Source organism: Chiloscyllium plagiosum, unplaced genomic scaffold, assembly GCF_037043375.1.
Source record: "Chiloscyllium plagiosum isolate Xiang-an unplaced genomic scaffold, Cpla_swu_hap1 HiC_scaffold_11, whole genome shotgun sequence".
In the NCBI taxonomy this organism is placed as follows: Eukaryota; Metazoa; Chordata; class Chondrichthyes; order Orectolobiformes; family Hemiscylliidae; genus Chiloscyllium; species Chiloscyllium plagiosum.
This window is the reverse complement of record NW_028270149.1, coordinates 85671599-85689111: the sequence shown is the minus strand read 5'-3', so window position 1 is coordinate 85689111 and position 17513 is coordinate 85671599. Positions and strand designations below refer to the sequence as shown.

Genomic DNA, 17513 nt, shown 5'->3' with positions numbered 1-17513 from the left:
AGCACTAACCTTTCCTCATAAAGTAATTCATTCTTCCCCGGGGAGTCAACCAGCCCAGTGACTCTCCTATTAACTGGCTCCAATGCAATTACCCACTTCCTTAAGCAAGAAAGCTGAAGTTGTATGTTGTACTCGAAGGATGGGCTCTCCAATGTCCTGTGTCCCCTGAGGAAGTGTTTGCTACATTTTTCTATTATTTCACTGGATGTGGTTATTGCTGGTTTGGTCAGTATTTCTTGCCCATCCCCAATTGCCCTTGAACCGATTGACTCATTCAGACATTACTATGGATTGGGAATGTGGATCTGATTTCCTTCCCTGACAGACATGAGTAAAGCAGGTGGATTTTTACAATAAATGGTAGTTTCATGGCCAGCACCACCGATGATTAACTTTATATTAATTACAATTCAAACCAACGCTCACAGGGCATTAGTCTGGTCCTCTGGATTAACAGGCCAGTGCCAATACCATTACAACACTGTCTTCCCCATTTATACACCATCCATGCAAATGTTGCATCCTGGTGACAGGCTGAACACAATTACCGACCACCTTTACCTATCCCCAACTGGAGACAGTTAATCTTCAGTGGGACAGCAGCAATCAGAGACCATCCTGTGGAAGAATTGGTGATCTGGTAGCTATGACTCCAAACAGTTTTAATTAGTGTCTACATACCCTGAGAAACATACTCAACCAGGCATTGGGGAAGTTTTTCTGTTACATTGCTGACCTGTACCTTGCTGATACGGACAGACCTTTGGGAATTCCCAGACTCCCACCTGCTCTTTTTAACGACAGTATTGATGTGGCTGGACCAGTTCAGTTTCTGGTGGTTGATAATCCCCAGGATAAGGGATCGTGGGGAAGCAGCAAAGATCGAATTTCAAGGAGAGCTGGTTAAATTCCTTTTATTGGTATTAGTCACAGTCTGGTACTTGTCTGGTGTAAATGTATAAATATGAGGTACTCTGTATTTTGTCCAGGTTTTGCTGCATGCAAACACAGATTGTTTTAGTCTCTGAGTAGCTGAATGGTTGTTGGTCATTTTGGAAAGTGAACCTAGAGTTTCATGTCAGTCTTCAGTGAGAAATTCCATCCATAAAGGACATTACATACTAGATGGCTTTTTTCAACAAGTTATTAGTTTCATTATCACCATTCCTAATATTTAATTTTCCTTCCAACTTTATTTGATTGATTCAATTCAAATTCTTTCGCTGCTGAGGTGAAATTTGACTTTGTGTCTCTGGATCAGTGCAGTAACAGGAGAGTGTCATCATTCCTCAATGTATTTTATCTCATCCTGTTCCTGTTACTCTGCCTAACACTGGGGAACATTTTCAAGATCTACCTCAAATTACATAGTGGTTATCCTCAGATGGTTACAGTGCCTCAGAACAAACTGAAAAAATATGAGCTACTCTGATCAAAGAACAGGGAAGAAAGAGTGACCTGAACAAAGTGAGATTGAAAATTATTGCAATAAAAATCAAACAGAGATCCTGTTATGAGATCTCCAGATGTTGAAGTAACAAGGAACAAAGGACAGCACAGCACAGGTACAGCCCATTCAAATCTCAATACTATTCCAACTCATGACACCTTTCTACATTAAATCCTTTTCCCTCTACACAATCTGTATCCCTCTATTCCCTGTCTATTCATATATCTGTCAAGTACCTCTTCAACATTGCTGTTGTATTCATCTCCACCACCTCCTCAGGCAGCCCATTCCAGGTACTTACCATCTTCTGTGTCAAAAAAACTTCCCTCTTATATCTCCTTTAAACTGACCCCATTTTCCCTAACACCGATGTCCCCTAGTAATTGACATTCCTGGGAAGAAGAGTTTGATGATCCATTCTGTCCATAGCTCTCACAGTTTCGTGACCTTCTATCAGTTTGCTCCTCAGCCTGCGAAGTTCAACTGGAAACAAACCAAGTTTATCCAAACTCTCTTCTTAGCTAATACTCTCCAAACCAGGCAACATCCTCGTAAAACATTTCTGTACTCTCTCCAATGCCTCCACATCCTTTTGGTCATATGGTGACCAGAACTGCTTCGAAGGAATCCTGAGGGACAGGATTTACATCGATTTGGAAATGCAAGGACTTATTTGGGATAGTCAGCATGGCTTTGTGCATGGGAAATCATGTCTTACAAACGTGATTGAGTTTTTTTGAAGAAGCAGTAAAGAGGATTGATGAGAGCAGAGTGGTTGACATGATCTGTATAGACTTTAGTAAGACATTTGACAAGGTTCTCCATGGGAGACTGGTCAGCAAGGTTAGATCGCATGGAATAAAGGGAGAAGTAGCCAACTGGCTCAAAGGTGGAAGACAGATGTTGGTGGAGGAGGATTGCTTTTCACACTGTAGGTCTGTGACCAGCGAAGTGCCACAAGGATCGGTGCTGGGTCCAATACTTTTTGTCATTTATATAAATGATTTGGATGTGAACATTGGAAATGTAGTTAGTAAGTTTGCAGATGACACCAAAATTGGAGATGTAGTGGACAGCGAAGAAGATTACCTCAGAGCACAATGGGATCTTAATCAGATGAGCCAATGGAGTGGCAGATGGAATTTAATTTAGATGAACATGAGGTGTTGCATTTTGGAAAAGCAAATCAGAGCAGGACTTACACCCTTAATGGTAATGTCTTGGGGTGCGTTGCTGAACAAAGAGACCTTGGAATGCAGGTTCATAGCTCCTTGAATGTAGATTTGCAGGTAGATAGGATAGTGAAGGAGACATTTGGTATGCTTTCTTTTATTGGTCAGAGAATGAGAATAGGCGTTGGAGGTCATGTTGCGGCTGTACAAGACATCAGTGAGGCCACTTTTTGAATATTGCGTGCAACTCCTGTCTCCTTTCTTTCGAAAGGATTTTGGAAAACTTGAAATGGTTCAGTAAAAATTTATAAGGATGTTGCCAGGGTTGAAGGATTTGAGCTATAGAGAGAGGCTGAATCGGCTGGGGCTGTTTTCCCTGGAGCGTCGGAGGCTGAGGGGTGACCTTAATGAGGTTTATAAAATCAAGAGGGGCATGGATAGCATAAATATGCAAGGTGTTTTCCCTGGGGTGGGGAAATCCAGGACTAGAGGGCACAGGTTTAGGGTAACAGGGGAAAGATATAAAAGGGACCCAAGGGGTAAATGTTTCATACATAGGTTGATGCATGTATGGAATGAGCTGCCAGTGGAAGTAATGAATGCTGGTAAATTACAACATTTAAAAGGCACATGGATGGGTATATGAATAAGAAGTAGTTAGAGGGATATGGGCCAAATGTTGGCAAATGTTTAGGATACCTGGTTGGCATGGACGGGTTGGACCGAACAGTCTGTTTCTCTGTCTGTACCTCTCTCTGACTCTATGACTCGATGTGGCCGAACTAAAATTCTATGAAGCTGCAACATGACGTGCCAATTTTTATACTCTCTGCCACAGCCAATGAAAGTAAGCATGTTGTATGCCAGCATGACCATCTTATCCACAAGTGTTACCCCCTTCACAGAACTATAGACCTGATTGCCTGGACCTGTCTGTATGTTAATGGTTCTCAGGGTTCAGCCATTTACTCTATACCTCCCTCCTTCATTAGACCTTTCAAAATGCCTCAACTCACATTTGTTCAGATTAAATTCCATCTGCCATTTCTCTCCCAAGTATCCAGACTACCCATATCCTGCTGCATTCTCTGGTTATCCTTTCATTATCCACAGCTCTCCAATCATTGTGTTGTCTAATCAGACTTACTAATCAGACCATCTAAATTCTGCTCCAAATGTTTTACATTTATTGCAAAAAATAGGGGTCCCAGCACTGATCCCTGTGAAATATAACTGGTCACAAATCTCCAGTCAGAAAAATATCCTTCTGCTACTATTCTCAGTCTCCTCTCACAAGGCAATGCTGTATCCATCGTACTGGCTCACCATGAATCCCATGTGACTTTACCTTCTCCATCAGGGTATTGGTGTCCCTTCCAATTTAGGAGCAACCCACCCTTCTTATACAAGTCCCATCTGCCCTGGAAGACATCCCAATGATCCAGATACATAGAACTCTCCATTTTTTAAGACTCTCTACAGTGTGGAAACAGACCCTGCGAATCAACACGTCCACACTGATCCTATGAAGACTATCCTACCCAGTCCCTTCAACACCAGCTCTTCAGCCATGCATTCAATGATGTCATCTTCCTCTTCCAGGCCTTGCCACCATGTGGCAGAGGGAGAAATCCTGAGATTACAACCTTAGAGGGCCTGCTTTTCAACTTATTACCTAACTCCTTGAATTCCCTTTGCAGGTACCCGTCACTCTGCCTGCCGATGTCATTAGTACCAATGGGGCATTTTGCTGGTCATTCCCTTCATGCAGCTGTGAAGCAAAAACAAAAATTGCTGGAGAAACTCAGTAGGTCTGGCAACATCTGTGCAGAGAAGGCAGAGTTAATGTTTCAGGTCCAGTGACCCTTCTCAGAACTGAATGCAAAAATGTTCAATCAGCTTTCCCTCCAAAGATGCTGCCAGACCTGATGAGTTTCTCCAGTAATTCCTGTTTTTGTTTCAGATCTCCAGCATCCACATTTCTTTGTTTTTTCGTTAATACAGCTATGTACCTATTTCACTCAAACACTTTGATGCCCCATTGAGACATTAAGCAGAGAATCAAAATAAGATAAAGAATGATTCTTATTTGAAGGGAAGTCCACATTTGAGATGTCGGAGGATTTCAAAGATAGGTTAATGGTAGTGCTGGGTATGCATGTCCCATTGAAGGCAAAGGATATGAAGGGCAAGATTCGTGAACCGTGGATGACAGGAGAAATTGTACTACTGGCCAAGAGGAAAAGGGAAGTGTAAATAAGGTCTAGGCAGCTAAGAACAGAAGGGGCCCTGGAGGAATATTGGAAGAGTAGGACAAGTCTTGAACAAGGAATCAAGCAGGCTAAAAGGGGTCATGAAATAGCTTTAGTAAGCAGAATTAAGGAAAATCCCAAACCCTTTTATTCTTATATAAGAAGCAAGCGGATAACTAGAGAAAGGATTGGCCCACTAAAGGCAAATGAAGGAAGGCTGTGTGTCAAACCTGAGAGAATGGGTGAGATTCTGAATGATTACTTTGCATCAGTGTTCACTGAGGAGAGGACGATGATGAATCTTGAGATTAGAAATAGAAGTTTGATTAGTCTGGATCGCGTTGGCATAAGCAGGGAAGATGTGTTGGGTCGGCTAGAGGTTATTAAGGTGGACAAATCCCCAGGACCGGATGGGATCTATCCCAGGTTGCTGAGGGAGGTGAGAGAGGAAATAGCTGAGGCCCTGACAGATATCTTTGTGGCATCCTTAAATACAGGTGAGGTGCCGAAGGACTGGAAGGTTGCTCATGTTGTCCCCCTGTACAAGAAGGGTAGTCGGGATATTCCGGGTTACTAAAGACCAGTGAGCCTGAAGTCGGTGATGGGGAAGTTGCTGGAGAGTGTACTGAGAGATTGGGTCTATTTATATTTAGAAAGGAATGAGCTTATCAGTGACAGGCAGGGGAGATTGTGCCTTACCAACTTAATAGAGTTCTTTGAAGTTGTTAGATGAAGGAAGGGCTGTTGATGTCATATACATGGACTATAGTAAGGCATTTGATAAGGTTCCCTATTGTAGGCTAATGGAGAAAATGAAGTCACATGGTGTGCAGGGTGTTCTAGCTCGGTGGATAAAGAACTGGTTGAGCAACAGGAGATAGAGAGTAGTAGTTGAAGGGAGTTTCTTGAAATAGAGAAAGGTGACCAGTCGTGTTCCACAGGGATCAGTGCTGGGGTCACTGTTGTTTGTAATATATGTATATTACAATGATTTGGAAGAGGGCACTGTTGATATGATCAGCAAGTTTGCAGATGACACAAAAATTGGTGGAGTAGCAGAAAGCATTAGGGACTGTCAGAGAATACAGGAGGATATAGATAGACTGGAGAGTTGGGCGGAAAAGCAGCAGATGGCTTTCAATCCAGACAAATGTTAGGTGATGCATTTAAGCAAGACTAATTCTAGAGCGAATTATACAATGAACAGAAGAGCCTTGGGACAGATTGATGGGCAGAGAGATCTGGGAGTGCAAGTCCATTGTACCCTGAAGGTTGCTGTACAGGTGGATAGAGTGGTCAAGAAGGCATATAGTGTGCTTGCCTTCATTGGACAGGGTATTGAGTATAAGAGCTGGCAAGTCATGTTAAAATTGTACAAGACATTAGTTCGGCCGCATTTTGAATACTGTGTACAGTTCTGGTCACCACACTACCAAAAGGATGTGGACACTTTGGAGAGGGTGCAGAGAAGGTTTATGAGGATGTTGCCTGGTATGGAAGGTGCTAGCTATGAGAGAGGTTGAGAAAGTTAGGTTTGTTTTCATGAGAAAAAAGGAGATTGAGGGGGGACCTGATTGAGGTTTACAAAATCATGAAGGGTATCAACAGGGTGGACAGAGACAAGCCTTTTCCCAGGGTGAAGGATTCAATAACGAGAGGTCAGGCTTTCAAGGTGAGAGGTGGAAAGTTTAAGGGGGATACACGCGGCAAGTACTTTACACGGAGGATGGTGGTCGTCTGGAACGCGTTGCCAGCAGAGGTGGTCGAGGCAGGCACGGTAGATTCACTTAAGATGCGTCTGTACAGATGCATGAGGAGGTGGGGAGCAGCGGGATACAAATTGGAATTAGGAATTGACCGACAGGTTTAGACAGTATATTTAGATGGGCTCAGGCTTGGAGGGCGAAGGGCCTGTTCCTGGGCTGTAAATGTTCTTTGTTCTTTGTTCTTTGTTCATTCATCCACTAATATCACAAACAATAACTTCGACTTCAATATAATCATACTGATTCAGATAACTTCCAATCAAGAAAGTAGAAAATGATGAGTTCAGTGAAGTAATGTCGCTCTTACCGAAACCTGCAAACTGAGTGTCCAGTCCCAGAGTGAGCAGCATGAAGAAAAATAAAATGGACCATAAAGGTGCCCATGGCAACTGGGCAAGAGCTTCTGGATAGGCAATAAAAACCAATCCAAAACCTAAACAGTGGATAGAAATTATATGGTAATGTTAGCGATGCTTACAATAGACAGATGGAACCGAAACTAAAGATTAACAGCATTGGTGCCAATGAAAACCCAGAATGGAACAAATGTCAGCAGGCACTCCTGCTGTGGCATGTGGCACATTCTGATCATGTGTGATGGTGGATGTGCTAAGCCAGCACCCTGTGATGTCAGGCAGGGTAGACTCCCTCGAAACATGTCAGGAAGGTGGCCCGGAGAGAGAGGATCAGCGTGGATCTGCTTCTGTGGGACCCCAACAGCTCCTCTGGGTTCCCAGTTAAAATGTGACTAACAGCTACAAAATAAAACAGCTTGCTAAAACCAAACCAAACCAAACCAAACCCTGAACTGGGAGAAGTGGACAGTCCCCTTTCATTGTTTAAGTGTTTTAAAAAAAAATTACAAAGCTTTTTCAAGTAGATATTTCCAGACATATCGGAACCTCTGACTTTATGACCTTGCTGAATTCAACTGTAAAAGCCCAACCCCGGTTTTGTGTTTGGGTGGATAGATTCTACCATTCTTTAGGTCCAACCGCAGAAATTTCAAGAGTTAAATGTTCAAACATTTAAAACATTACTGTCATCTATAAACAAGTTACATGTGTGCTTCTGCACACACCAGAAATCTTTCATGTCTCATGTCACGGACTTGAGAAAAATGGGTTAAATTAAATTATTTTAATTGTTCTCATCTTCAGACTGTAAGTGGATGTGTTTTATATTTTTGTTTGTTCCTTTTCAAACAGGTTGCTGGATGTTTTCTAAGTCCAATTTCCAAAGTCTCTCTTTAGGATTAAATTAAATGTATGATTTAATCATCCATTCACATCAGGGAGTGGGTTTTGCAACACTTGCACATGCTCAAGCGTCCAAGGAAGAAACAAAAGGGAGTGAAAGAATTTGTTAACATTAATAACTTAAAATCCAAAAACATGGACATTCACTTGCTTTGTCTGAATTCAGAAAGTTAATGTCCAGTGAGGGTACATTTCTGATGAAGCTCAGACTGCAGCATATTTAGCTGATTATAGGCAGCAATTGCAGAATTCCTTTTAATCGTGATTATGGGCAGCACAGTGGCTCAGTGGTTAGCACTGCTGCCTCATAGCACCAGGATCCCAGGTTCAAATCCAGCCTTAGGTGACTGTCTGTGTGGAGTTTGCACATTCTCTCTGTGTCTGCGTGGGTTTCCTCCAGGTGCTCGGTTTCCTCCCACAGTCCAAAGATGTGCAGGTCTGGTGAATTGGCCATGCTAAATTGCCCATCGTGTTAGATCAATTAGTCAGAGGGAAATGGGTTTGATAAGGTTATCCTTCAGAGGGTCGGGTTGGGCTGAAGGGCCTGTTTCCATACTGTAGGGAATCTAATCTAATGTGAGATTTGATCCATTTTTTCCATTTCTAACAGGAAAATGTCTGGGAATTAGATTTTGTGGTAATTAAGACCTGCGTTATGCCTGGCATCTGGCTATGGTCAATACTTAGAAGATTGCAGATTTGGTTGAACCAAAATAAGACAAGGAGACTCCAGAAATGACAATGCAAATTTTCAGGATCAAGAGGAAATACACAAGTCAATTTTGTTGACCTGGTTAACAGCTCCTGTTGATTGGCTGAGCGAAATGACAGTCCATCAGCGCTTTTTCAGGTGTAATGAAGTTTGATAGCTCCTTTTTGTTTCCAAGTCTAACTGGGGGATGGATTATCTACTAGTCTTTTCTACTTGTTGAATGCAACACCGACACAATGAAAGATGGAGACTCCAAACTGATGGTGGTTTAGCTTTATCTTTTATAATGATACTGGTGGAAGTTTCTAGAACTGGTAGGAAACTTGCACATTATCTGACAGGTAGCAGCCATTTTCAATTCAGAAAAGTCAATTTTAAAATTAGCAAAATGTATCAATTGGAAGAAAATGTGTTTTTTTCACAACCTGATACTCTCGTAGAGTTATTGAGATGTATAGTATGGAAACAGACCCTTCGTTTCAACTTGTCTATGCCAACCAGATACCCTAAATTGATCTAGTCCCATTTGCCAACGTTTGGCCCATATCCCTCTAAACCCTTCCTATGCATGTATCTGTCCAGATACCTTTCACATGCTGCAATTGTATCTGCCTCCCCCACTTCCTCTGGCAGCTTCCTTCATACATGCACCACCCTCTGCATGAAAAGGTTGCCCCTCAGGTCTCTTTTAAGTCTTTCCCTCTCACTTTAAAACATTGCCCCTTGCTTTAGCATTCCCTATCTCAGAAAAAGACCTTGTCTATTTGCCCTATCCATGCCATTCATGATTTTATAAACATTGAAAAGATCATCCCTCAGCCTCTAACACTCCAGGGGAAAAAATCCCCAGCCTCTTCAGCCTCTCCTTATCGCTCAAATCTTCCAGTTACAGCAACATCATTCTAACTCATTTCTGCATCCTTTCAAGTTGGTCAAAATCCTTCCTATAGTAGTGCAACCAGGATTGTATACTTTATTCTAAAAATGACCTCACCAATGTCCAATTCAGCCACAACATGATGCCCCAACTCCTATACACAATGCACTAACCAATGAAGCCAACTCCCCTGTCAAATGCCTTCTTTATCAGTCTGCAGTTGAGATAAAGATACATCAATTTATTATGGAATTAGACTGAGACTGTGAGTATAATCTTATTGAAATATTTGTTTGACTATCCATTTTACATAGAAGAAGAAGAATACAGCGCAGTACAGGCCCTTTGGCCCTCGATGTTGCGCCGATCCAAGCCCACCTAACCTATACTAACCCACTATCCTCCATATACCTATCCAATGCCCGCTTAAATGCCCATAAAGAGGGAGAGTCCACCACTGCTACTGGCAGGGCATTCCATGAACGTACGACTCGCTGAGTGAAGAACCTACCCCTAACTTCAGTCCTATATCTACCCCCCCTTAATTTAAAGCTATGCCCCCTTGTAATACCCGACTCCATACGTGGGAAAAGGTTCACACTGTCAACCCTATCTAACTCCCTAATCATCTTGTACACCTCAATCAAGTCACCCCTAAACCTTCTTTTCTCTAATGAAAACAGCCCCAAGTGTCTCAGTCTTTCCTCATACGATCTTCCTTCCATACCAGGAAACATCCTGGTAAACCTCCTCTGCACCTGTTCTAGTGCCTCCACATCCTTCCTATAGTATGGCGACCAAAACTGCACACAATATTCCAGATGCGGCCGCACCAGAGTCTTATACAACTGCATCATGACCTCACGACTCCGGAACTCAATTCCTCTACCAATAAAAGCCAGTACGCCATATGCCTTCCTCACCGCACTATTTACCTGGGTGGCAACTTTCAGAGATCTGTGTACATGGACACCAAGATCCCTCTGCTCATCCACACTACCAAGTATCCGACCATTAGCCCAGTACCCCATCTTTTTGTTATTCTTCCCAAAGTGAATCACCTCACACTTAGCTACATTGAATTCCATTTGCCACCTTTCTGCCCAGTTCTGCAGCTTCTCTATATCCTGCTGTAACCTGCCACATCCTTCCTCACTGTCAACAACTCCTCCGACTTTCGTATCATCCGCAAACTTGCTCACCCAACCTTCTAACCCCTCTTCCAGGTCATTTATAAAAATGACAAACAGCAATGGTCCCAAAACAGATCCTTGCAGAACACCGCTAGTGACGGTACTCCATGAAGAAACTTTGCCATCAACTACTACCCTCTGTCTTCTTCCATCCAGCCAATTCCTAATCCAAACCTCCAACTCACCCTCAATGCCATATCTCCGTATTTTCTGCAGTAGCCTACCATGGGGAACCTTATCAAACGCCTTACTAAAATCCATATATACCACATCTACCGCTTTCCCCTCATCAACCTCTTTCGTCATCTTTTCAAAGAATTCAATAAGGTTTGTGAGGCACGACCTGCCCTTCACAAAACCATGCTGACTATCCTTGATCACATTATTCCTATCCAGATGTGCATAAATCCTATCCCTTACAATTCTCTCTAAGACTTTGCCCACAACAGAAGTGAGACTCACCGGCCTATAGTTACTAGGGTTATCCCTACTCCCCTTTTTGAACAAGGGAACCACATTTGCTATCCTCCAGTCTTCTGGCACTACTCCTGTAGACAAAGAGGACATAAAAATCAAGGCCAATGGCTCTGCAATCTCCTCCCTTGCTTCCCAGAGAATCCTAGGATAAATGCCATCAGGCCCAGGGGACTTATCTATTTTCACCTTTTCCAGGATTTCCAACACCTCTTCTCTACATACCTCAAAGCCATCCATTCTACTTATTTGTGACTCAGTATTCACATCGACGACAATGCCCTGTTCCTGAGTAAATACTGAAGAAAAGTATTCATTCAGTGTCTCCCCAATCTCTTCCGCCTCCACACGCAACTTCCCACTATTATCCTTGACTGGACCTATTCCTACCCTAGTCATTCTTTTATTCCTAACATACCTATAGAAAGCCTTAGGGTTTTCCCTAATCCTACCGACTAAGGACCTTTCATGTCCCCTCCTTGCTGCTCTTAGCTCTCTCTTCAGGTCCTTCCTGGCTACCCTATAATTCTCAATCGCCCCAATTGAACCTTCACGTCTCATCTTGAGATAGGCCGCCCTCTTCCATTTAACAAGGGATTCCAATTCCTTATTAAACCACGGCTCCCTCGCACGACCCTTTCCTCCCTGCCTGACAGGTACATAATTATCAAGGACACTCAATAGTTGCTCCTTGAACAAGCTCCACATATCATTTACACTCTTGCCTTGGAGTCTACTTTTCCAAGCCACACATCCTAAGTCATGCCTCACCGCATCATAATTTCCCTGACCCCAGCTATAACTCTTGCTCTGTAGTACACACTTATCCCTCTCCATCACGAGAGTAAAAATCACCGAATTATGGTCACTATCCCCAAAGTGCTCACCTACCTCTAATTCTAACACCTGGCCTGGTTCGTTACCCAGAACCAAATCCAGTATGGCCTCACCTCTTGTTGGCCTGTCTACATATTGTGTCAGGAAACTCTCCTGCACACATTGAACAAACACTGACCCATCTAACGAACTTGAGCTATAGCTTTCCCAATCAATATCAGGAAAGTTAAAGTCCCCCATAACAACCACCCTATTACTGTCACTCATCTCCTGAATCACCTTCCCTATCCTTTCTTCAATGATTCTAGGACTATTAGGAGGCCTGTAAAAGACTCCTAACAGGGTGACCTCACCTTTCCTATTCCTAACCTCAGCCCAAACTACCTCAGATGGCAAGTCCTCATCCATCGTCCTTTCCACCACCTTTCGGAGCATTGTGTTAAATTGTGATACAGAACTGTTACAAAAATATTGTTGTGAATTTACAGCCAACATTCCTTCTTAACTGGAGACATTATAGTCTTTAATATTTACTTCCAAGTAGAGGCAAAAGCTGTTAAAATTTTCAGTTAATCTGATTCCTTAGTTTTCACGAACTCCTTGTGAACAGTTAAATCAACAATAACATTTCCAATTACAGAAAGTGTATTGTTTGTTCTGGTCTGACTGGATATCCAATTGTGAACTGGTCTATATCTTGAAAACAGTCTCCAAAATGTCCAATTTTATATTTATCTTGATCCATCTCTCGGATTAAAACTTAGTTGCTGTGAGAGTTAGATGCCTTCCCTTTCTGTGTTTTTTTAAGTTTTCATCATTTTGACGTTAGAATTATTTTGCAGTGGTTAAGGAGTCCCTGCTCCTTCCTGCAGTAATGGATGTTTTCTGATGCTTTTTTTTGTTGTGGCTCCCAATCTCCTTAAACAAATCTCTCCGCAGGGCCAAATGTCATAGCAATGACATGTGATCTCTCGGCAAATTCCAATAAATCATTTCACTTCTCAGCCCAGATTTCTTGTGGTGCTAGTGAGGTTTGTTTTTCTCTCTACTCCAGTATAATTGGATTTGATTGGATTTGCTCCTGTCAGTTGTTTGGAGATAAGTGAAAAGTATTCAATTGGATTCCCTACAGTGTGGAAACAGGCCCTGCAGCTCAACGCGTCCACACTGACCCTCGGAAGAGTAACCCACCCAGACACATTTCCCCGTGACTAATGCACCTAACACTATGGGCAATTTAGCATGGCCAATGCATCTAACCTGCACATCTTTTGGAATGTGGGAGGAAACCCACACAAACACAGGGAGAATGTGCAAACTCCACACAGACAGTCGCCCGAGGCTGGAATCAAACCCATATCCCTGGCACTGTGAGACAGCGGTGCTAACCACTGAGCCATCGTGCTGCTCCCTGTGCTAGCCAGGTAGATCATACCATACATTAATACATCAGGATAATAGAACAGAATGTAGAATATGGTGTTTCAACAACAGAGAAGGTGCAGAGAGAGATCAACTTTAATATTTGAGAGGTCCATTCAAGAGTCTGATAACAGCTGGGAAGAAGCTGTTCTTGAATCTGTTGGTACATGTTTTCAAACTTTTGAATCTTCTGCCTAATGGAAGAGGGTGGAGGAGAGTACAACCTGAATGGCAGGGGGCATGGATTATCTTGGCTGTTTTTCTGAGGCAGCCGGAAATATTGATGGAATCAATGGATGGAAGGTTGGTTTGTGTGTTGGACTGAGCTGAGTTCACAGCTCTCTGTGGTTTTGTGCAGAGCAGTTGCCCCATTCCAAGCTCTGATGCTTCCAGATAGGATGTTTTCCATGGTGTATCTATAAAAATTGGTAAGAGTCATTTTGGACAGACTGAATTTTCTTTGCCTGCTGGATGCATTAGTGTGTTTTTTTAACTGTAGCATCGATGTGGATGGACCAGGACAGATTGTTGGAGATTGTTACTCCTAGTAACTTGACCATCTCCACCTCAGCACCTTGATACATACAGAGATGTGTATTTTGCTTCTCTTCCTGAGGCTGATAACCAGGGCCTTTGTTTAGCTGACATTGATGGACAGATGGTTGTCTTTACACGATGCCACAAAGCTCTCAATTTCTTTCCTATACTCTTGTTGTTGTTTGAGATCCCACCCATTATGCAAACTTATACATTTCATTCACATTTCAGCTCACTGACTTTAACCGGACTGGTAGTACATACTGCTGCCCCCAATGAAACAGTCTACATGCGCTTCAAGTTCCTTCTAATCCAAGGGGTGTGTCCTTTGCTCCTTTGCACATACAGAGGTGTGCCTTTTGCTCCTCTTCCTGAAGCTGATGACCAGATCCTTTGATTCGCTGACATTGATGGACAAATTAGAACAAAGAAACAAAGACTACCTGAACTTTTCACCTATTTTTCAAGGATCTGTATCCCTCCACTCCCTGCCCACTCCTGTATCTGTCTAGATACATCTAAAATGTCAATATCATGCCCGCCTCTACCACCACCGCTGGCAATGCTTTCTAGGCGTCCACCACTCTCTGTGCAAAGACCTTTCCACTCATAGCTCCCTTGAAGTTTTCCCCTCTCATCTTGACATCATGACCAAGTAATTGAGTCCCCCACTCTGGGAAAAAGCTTTTTGTTATCTTCCCTGTCTATACCTCTCTTGATTTTATAGACGTCAATCAGGACCTCCTCAAATTTCACCTTTCTAATGAAAATAATCCTAATCTACTCAACCTCTGTTCATAGCGAATGCCTTCCATATCAGGCAACATTCTGGTGAACCACCTCTGCACCATCTCAAAAAACATCCACATCCTTTCGGTAGCACAACTGTATGCAGTATTCCAAATGTGGCCGAACCAAAGTCCTACACAACTGTGACCTGCTAACTCTTGTACTCAATACACCGGCCTTTGAAGGAATGCAGGCCGTATGCCTTCTTGACCACTCTGTCAACCTGCATTGCCACCTTCAGGGTACAATGGACCTAAACACCCAGATCTCTCACTCCATCAATTTTCCCCAGGGCTTTTTCAGTTGCCATATAGTTCACTCTTGAATTGGATTGTCCAAAATGCATCACCTCACATTTGCTCGGATTATACTCCATCTGCCATTTCTCCACTCAACTCTCGAACCTATTTATATTTTGCTGTATTCTCTGACAGTCCCCTTCACCACCTACAACTCCACCAATCCTAGTGTCATGAGCAAACTTGCGAATCAGAACACCTATGCTTTCCTCCAGATCATTTATGTATATCAGAAACAGCAATGGTCACTGCATGGATCATTGTGGAACACTACTGGTCACAGTTCTCCATTTTGAGAAACTGCCTTCCACTTTACTTTCTGTCTCCTGTTGCCCAGCCAGTTCTCTATCTACCTAGTTAGTACCTCATGCGCCTTAACTTCCTCCATCAGCCTACCATGAGGAATCTTATCAAACGCCTTACTGAAGTCCATGTATGAGACATCTACAGCCCCTCCCTCATCAATCAACTTTGTCACTTCCTCAAAGAATTCTATTAAGTTGGTAAGACAAGAACTTCCCTGCACAAAACCATGTTGCCTATCACTGATAAGCCTATTTTCTTCCAAATGTAAATAGATCCAATCCCTCAGTATCTACTCCAGCAACTTCCCTACCACTGATGTCAGGCTCACTAGTCTATAATTACCTTGATTATCCCTGCTACCCTTCTAAAACAAGGAGAAAATAATAGCACTCCTTCGGGATCTCACCCATGTTCAAGGATGCTGCAAAGATGTCGGTTAAGGCCTCAGCTATTTCCTCTCTTGCTTCCCTCAGTAACCCGGGATAGATCCCACCTGGAACTGGGGACTTGTCCATCTTAATGCCTTTTAAAATACCCAACACTACCTCCTTCCTTATACCGACTTGACCTGGAGTAATCAAAAATCTATCCCTAACCTCAAAATCCCTGTACTGCCAGCCGGTTCCCTTTCTATCCTCTGACAGTAACCCATCTACATCCCTCTTGGACCTGAGGTACGACTACCTCCCTGTAATGTCTCTTAATAACCCCCTCTGCCTCCCGAATGATCCAAAGTTCATCCAGCAATAGCTCCAGCTCCCTAACATGGTTTTCGAGGAGCTGGAGTTGGGGGCACTTCCCGCAGATGCAGTCAGCAGGGACACTTGCGGTGACCCTTACTTCCCACATTCTGCAGGAGGAACATTCAACTGCCCTAACTTCCATTCCCACTATTCTAAATTCCCAACGAGCCATCTGAAAATTAAAGGTGAGGAAAAAAAGACTAGTTGCCTTGTCAATCCAGTGCACAGGATTTTTTTTTTGGTTCGAGGAGGAGGGTGGGTGGGTGACACCATCCGAGTTGTGTTTGGGGTAAAGCAACCACCCAAATACAAAGCCTCAGTTAACCAAGCAGCCCACCACACCACCACCACCTCTTCCCCCACCCCCAGCATCTTCCCATCAGGCTGCTGGTCACCGCTGTCGCTCTTCCCACTGCAACCGCAGGAGAGAAAAAAATCATGCTTGTCTTCATTGGTCAGTGCATTGAGTACAGGCATTGGGAGGTCACATTGTGGCTGGACAGGACATTGGTTAGGCCACTTTTTGAATACTGCATGCAATTCCGGTCTCCCTGCTTCGGAAAAGATGCTATGAAACTTGCAAGTATTAAGAAAAGATTTACAGGGATGTTGTCAGCATTGAAGGGTTTGAGTTATGGGTAGAACTTTGGAGCATTGGATGCTATGAGGATTATAAAATCAAGGGGCATGGATAGGGTAAATAATTATGGCCTTTTCCACAGGGTGAGGGAGTCCAAAACTAAATGTCATGGGTTTAGGATGAGATGGGAAAGTTTTAAAAGGCACCTGATGGTCAACATTTCCATGCAGAGGGTGGTGCATGTATGGAATGAGGTGTCAGAGAAAGTGGTGGAGGCTGGTACAATTACAGTATTTAAAAGTCATCTGGATGGTTATATAAATAGGAAGGGTTCAGAAGGATATGGGCCATATGCTGGCAAATGGGACAAGATTGATTTCGGATATCTGGTTGGCAAGGACAAGTTGGACCGAAGTGTCTGTTTCTATGCTGTACATCTCTGTGACTCTATGACTATGACTCTAAATGAATCCTTCTATCCATGCTTGAAGTATTCCTTGACTCTCCTCTGACATTCTCAGGCTTCTCCATTATCCTTACACCATTACAATGGGTGGTGCTAATCACATTCTTCAGAAATAAAAACCTTCCACCTCATTACAACAACTCCAAACCCAACACTGGATCCTTGGGAGAAGGAGTAGGAGAATGATGAAGAGGTCAGAATGAGAAGGGATTAAATAGAGATATTTGATTCCTTTCGCTCTAGAGAGTTATCCCTGAGCTGATACTCAGATCCCAGATTTCCAGGGATCTAATCCCCAACTTAGTTGTTGCAGAGTTCCCACCTCTCAATCCATCTTCTGTTGAACATCACAGTGTGCTATAAGACCGTACAATATTGG

The 17513-nt window shown here is 43.1% G+C and overlaps 1 protein-coding gene across 1 annotated transcript in view; it reads right to left on the bottom strand.

Annotated features, from left to right (window-relative positions):
• The window catches only part of LOC148148871 (sodium- and chloride-dependent neutral and basic amino acid transporter B(0+)-like), an 84790-nt gene that overhangs the window by 23259 nt on the left and 44018 nt on the right, over positions 1 to 17513 (bottom strand). The window contains exon 9 of the mRNA XM_087991816.1: positions 6948 to 7073. Within this exon, the coding sequence (XP_087847942.1) occupies positions 6948 to 7073 (126 nt within the window). The remainder of the gene's footprint in view (positions 1 to 6947; positions 7074 to 17513) is intronic.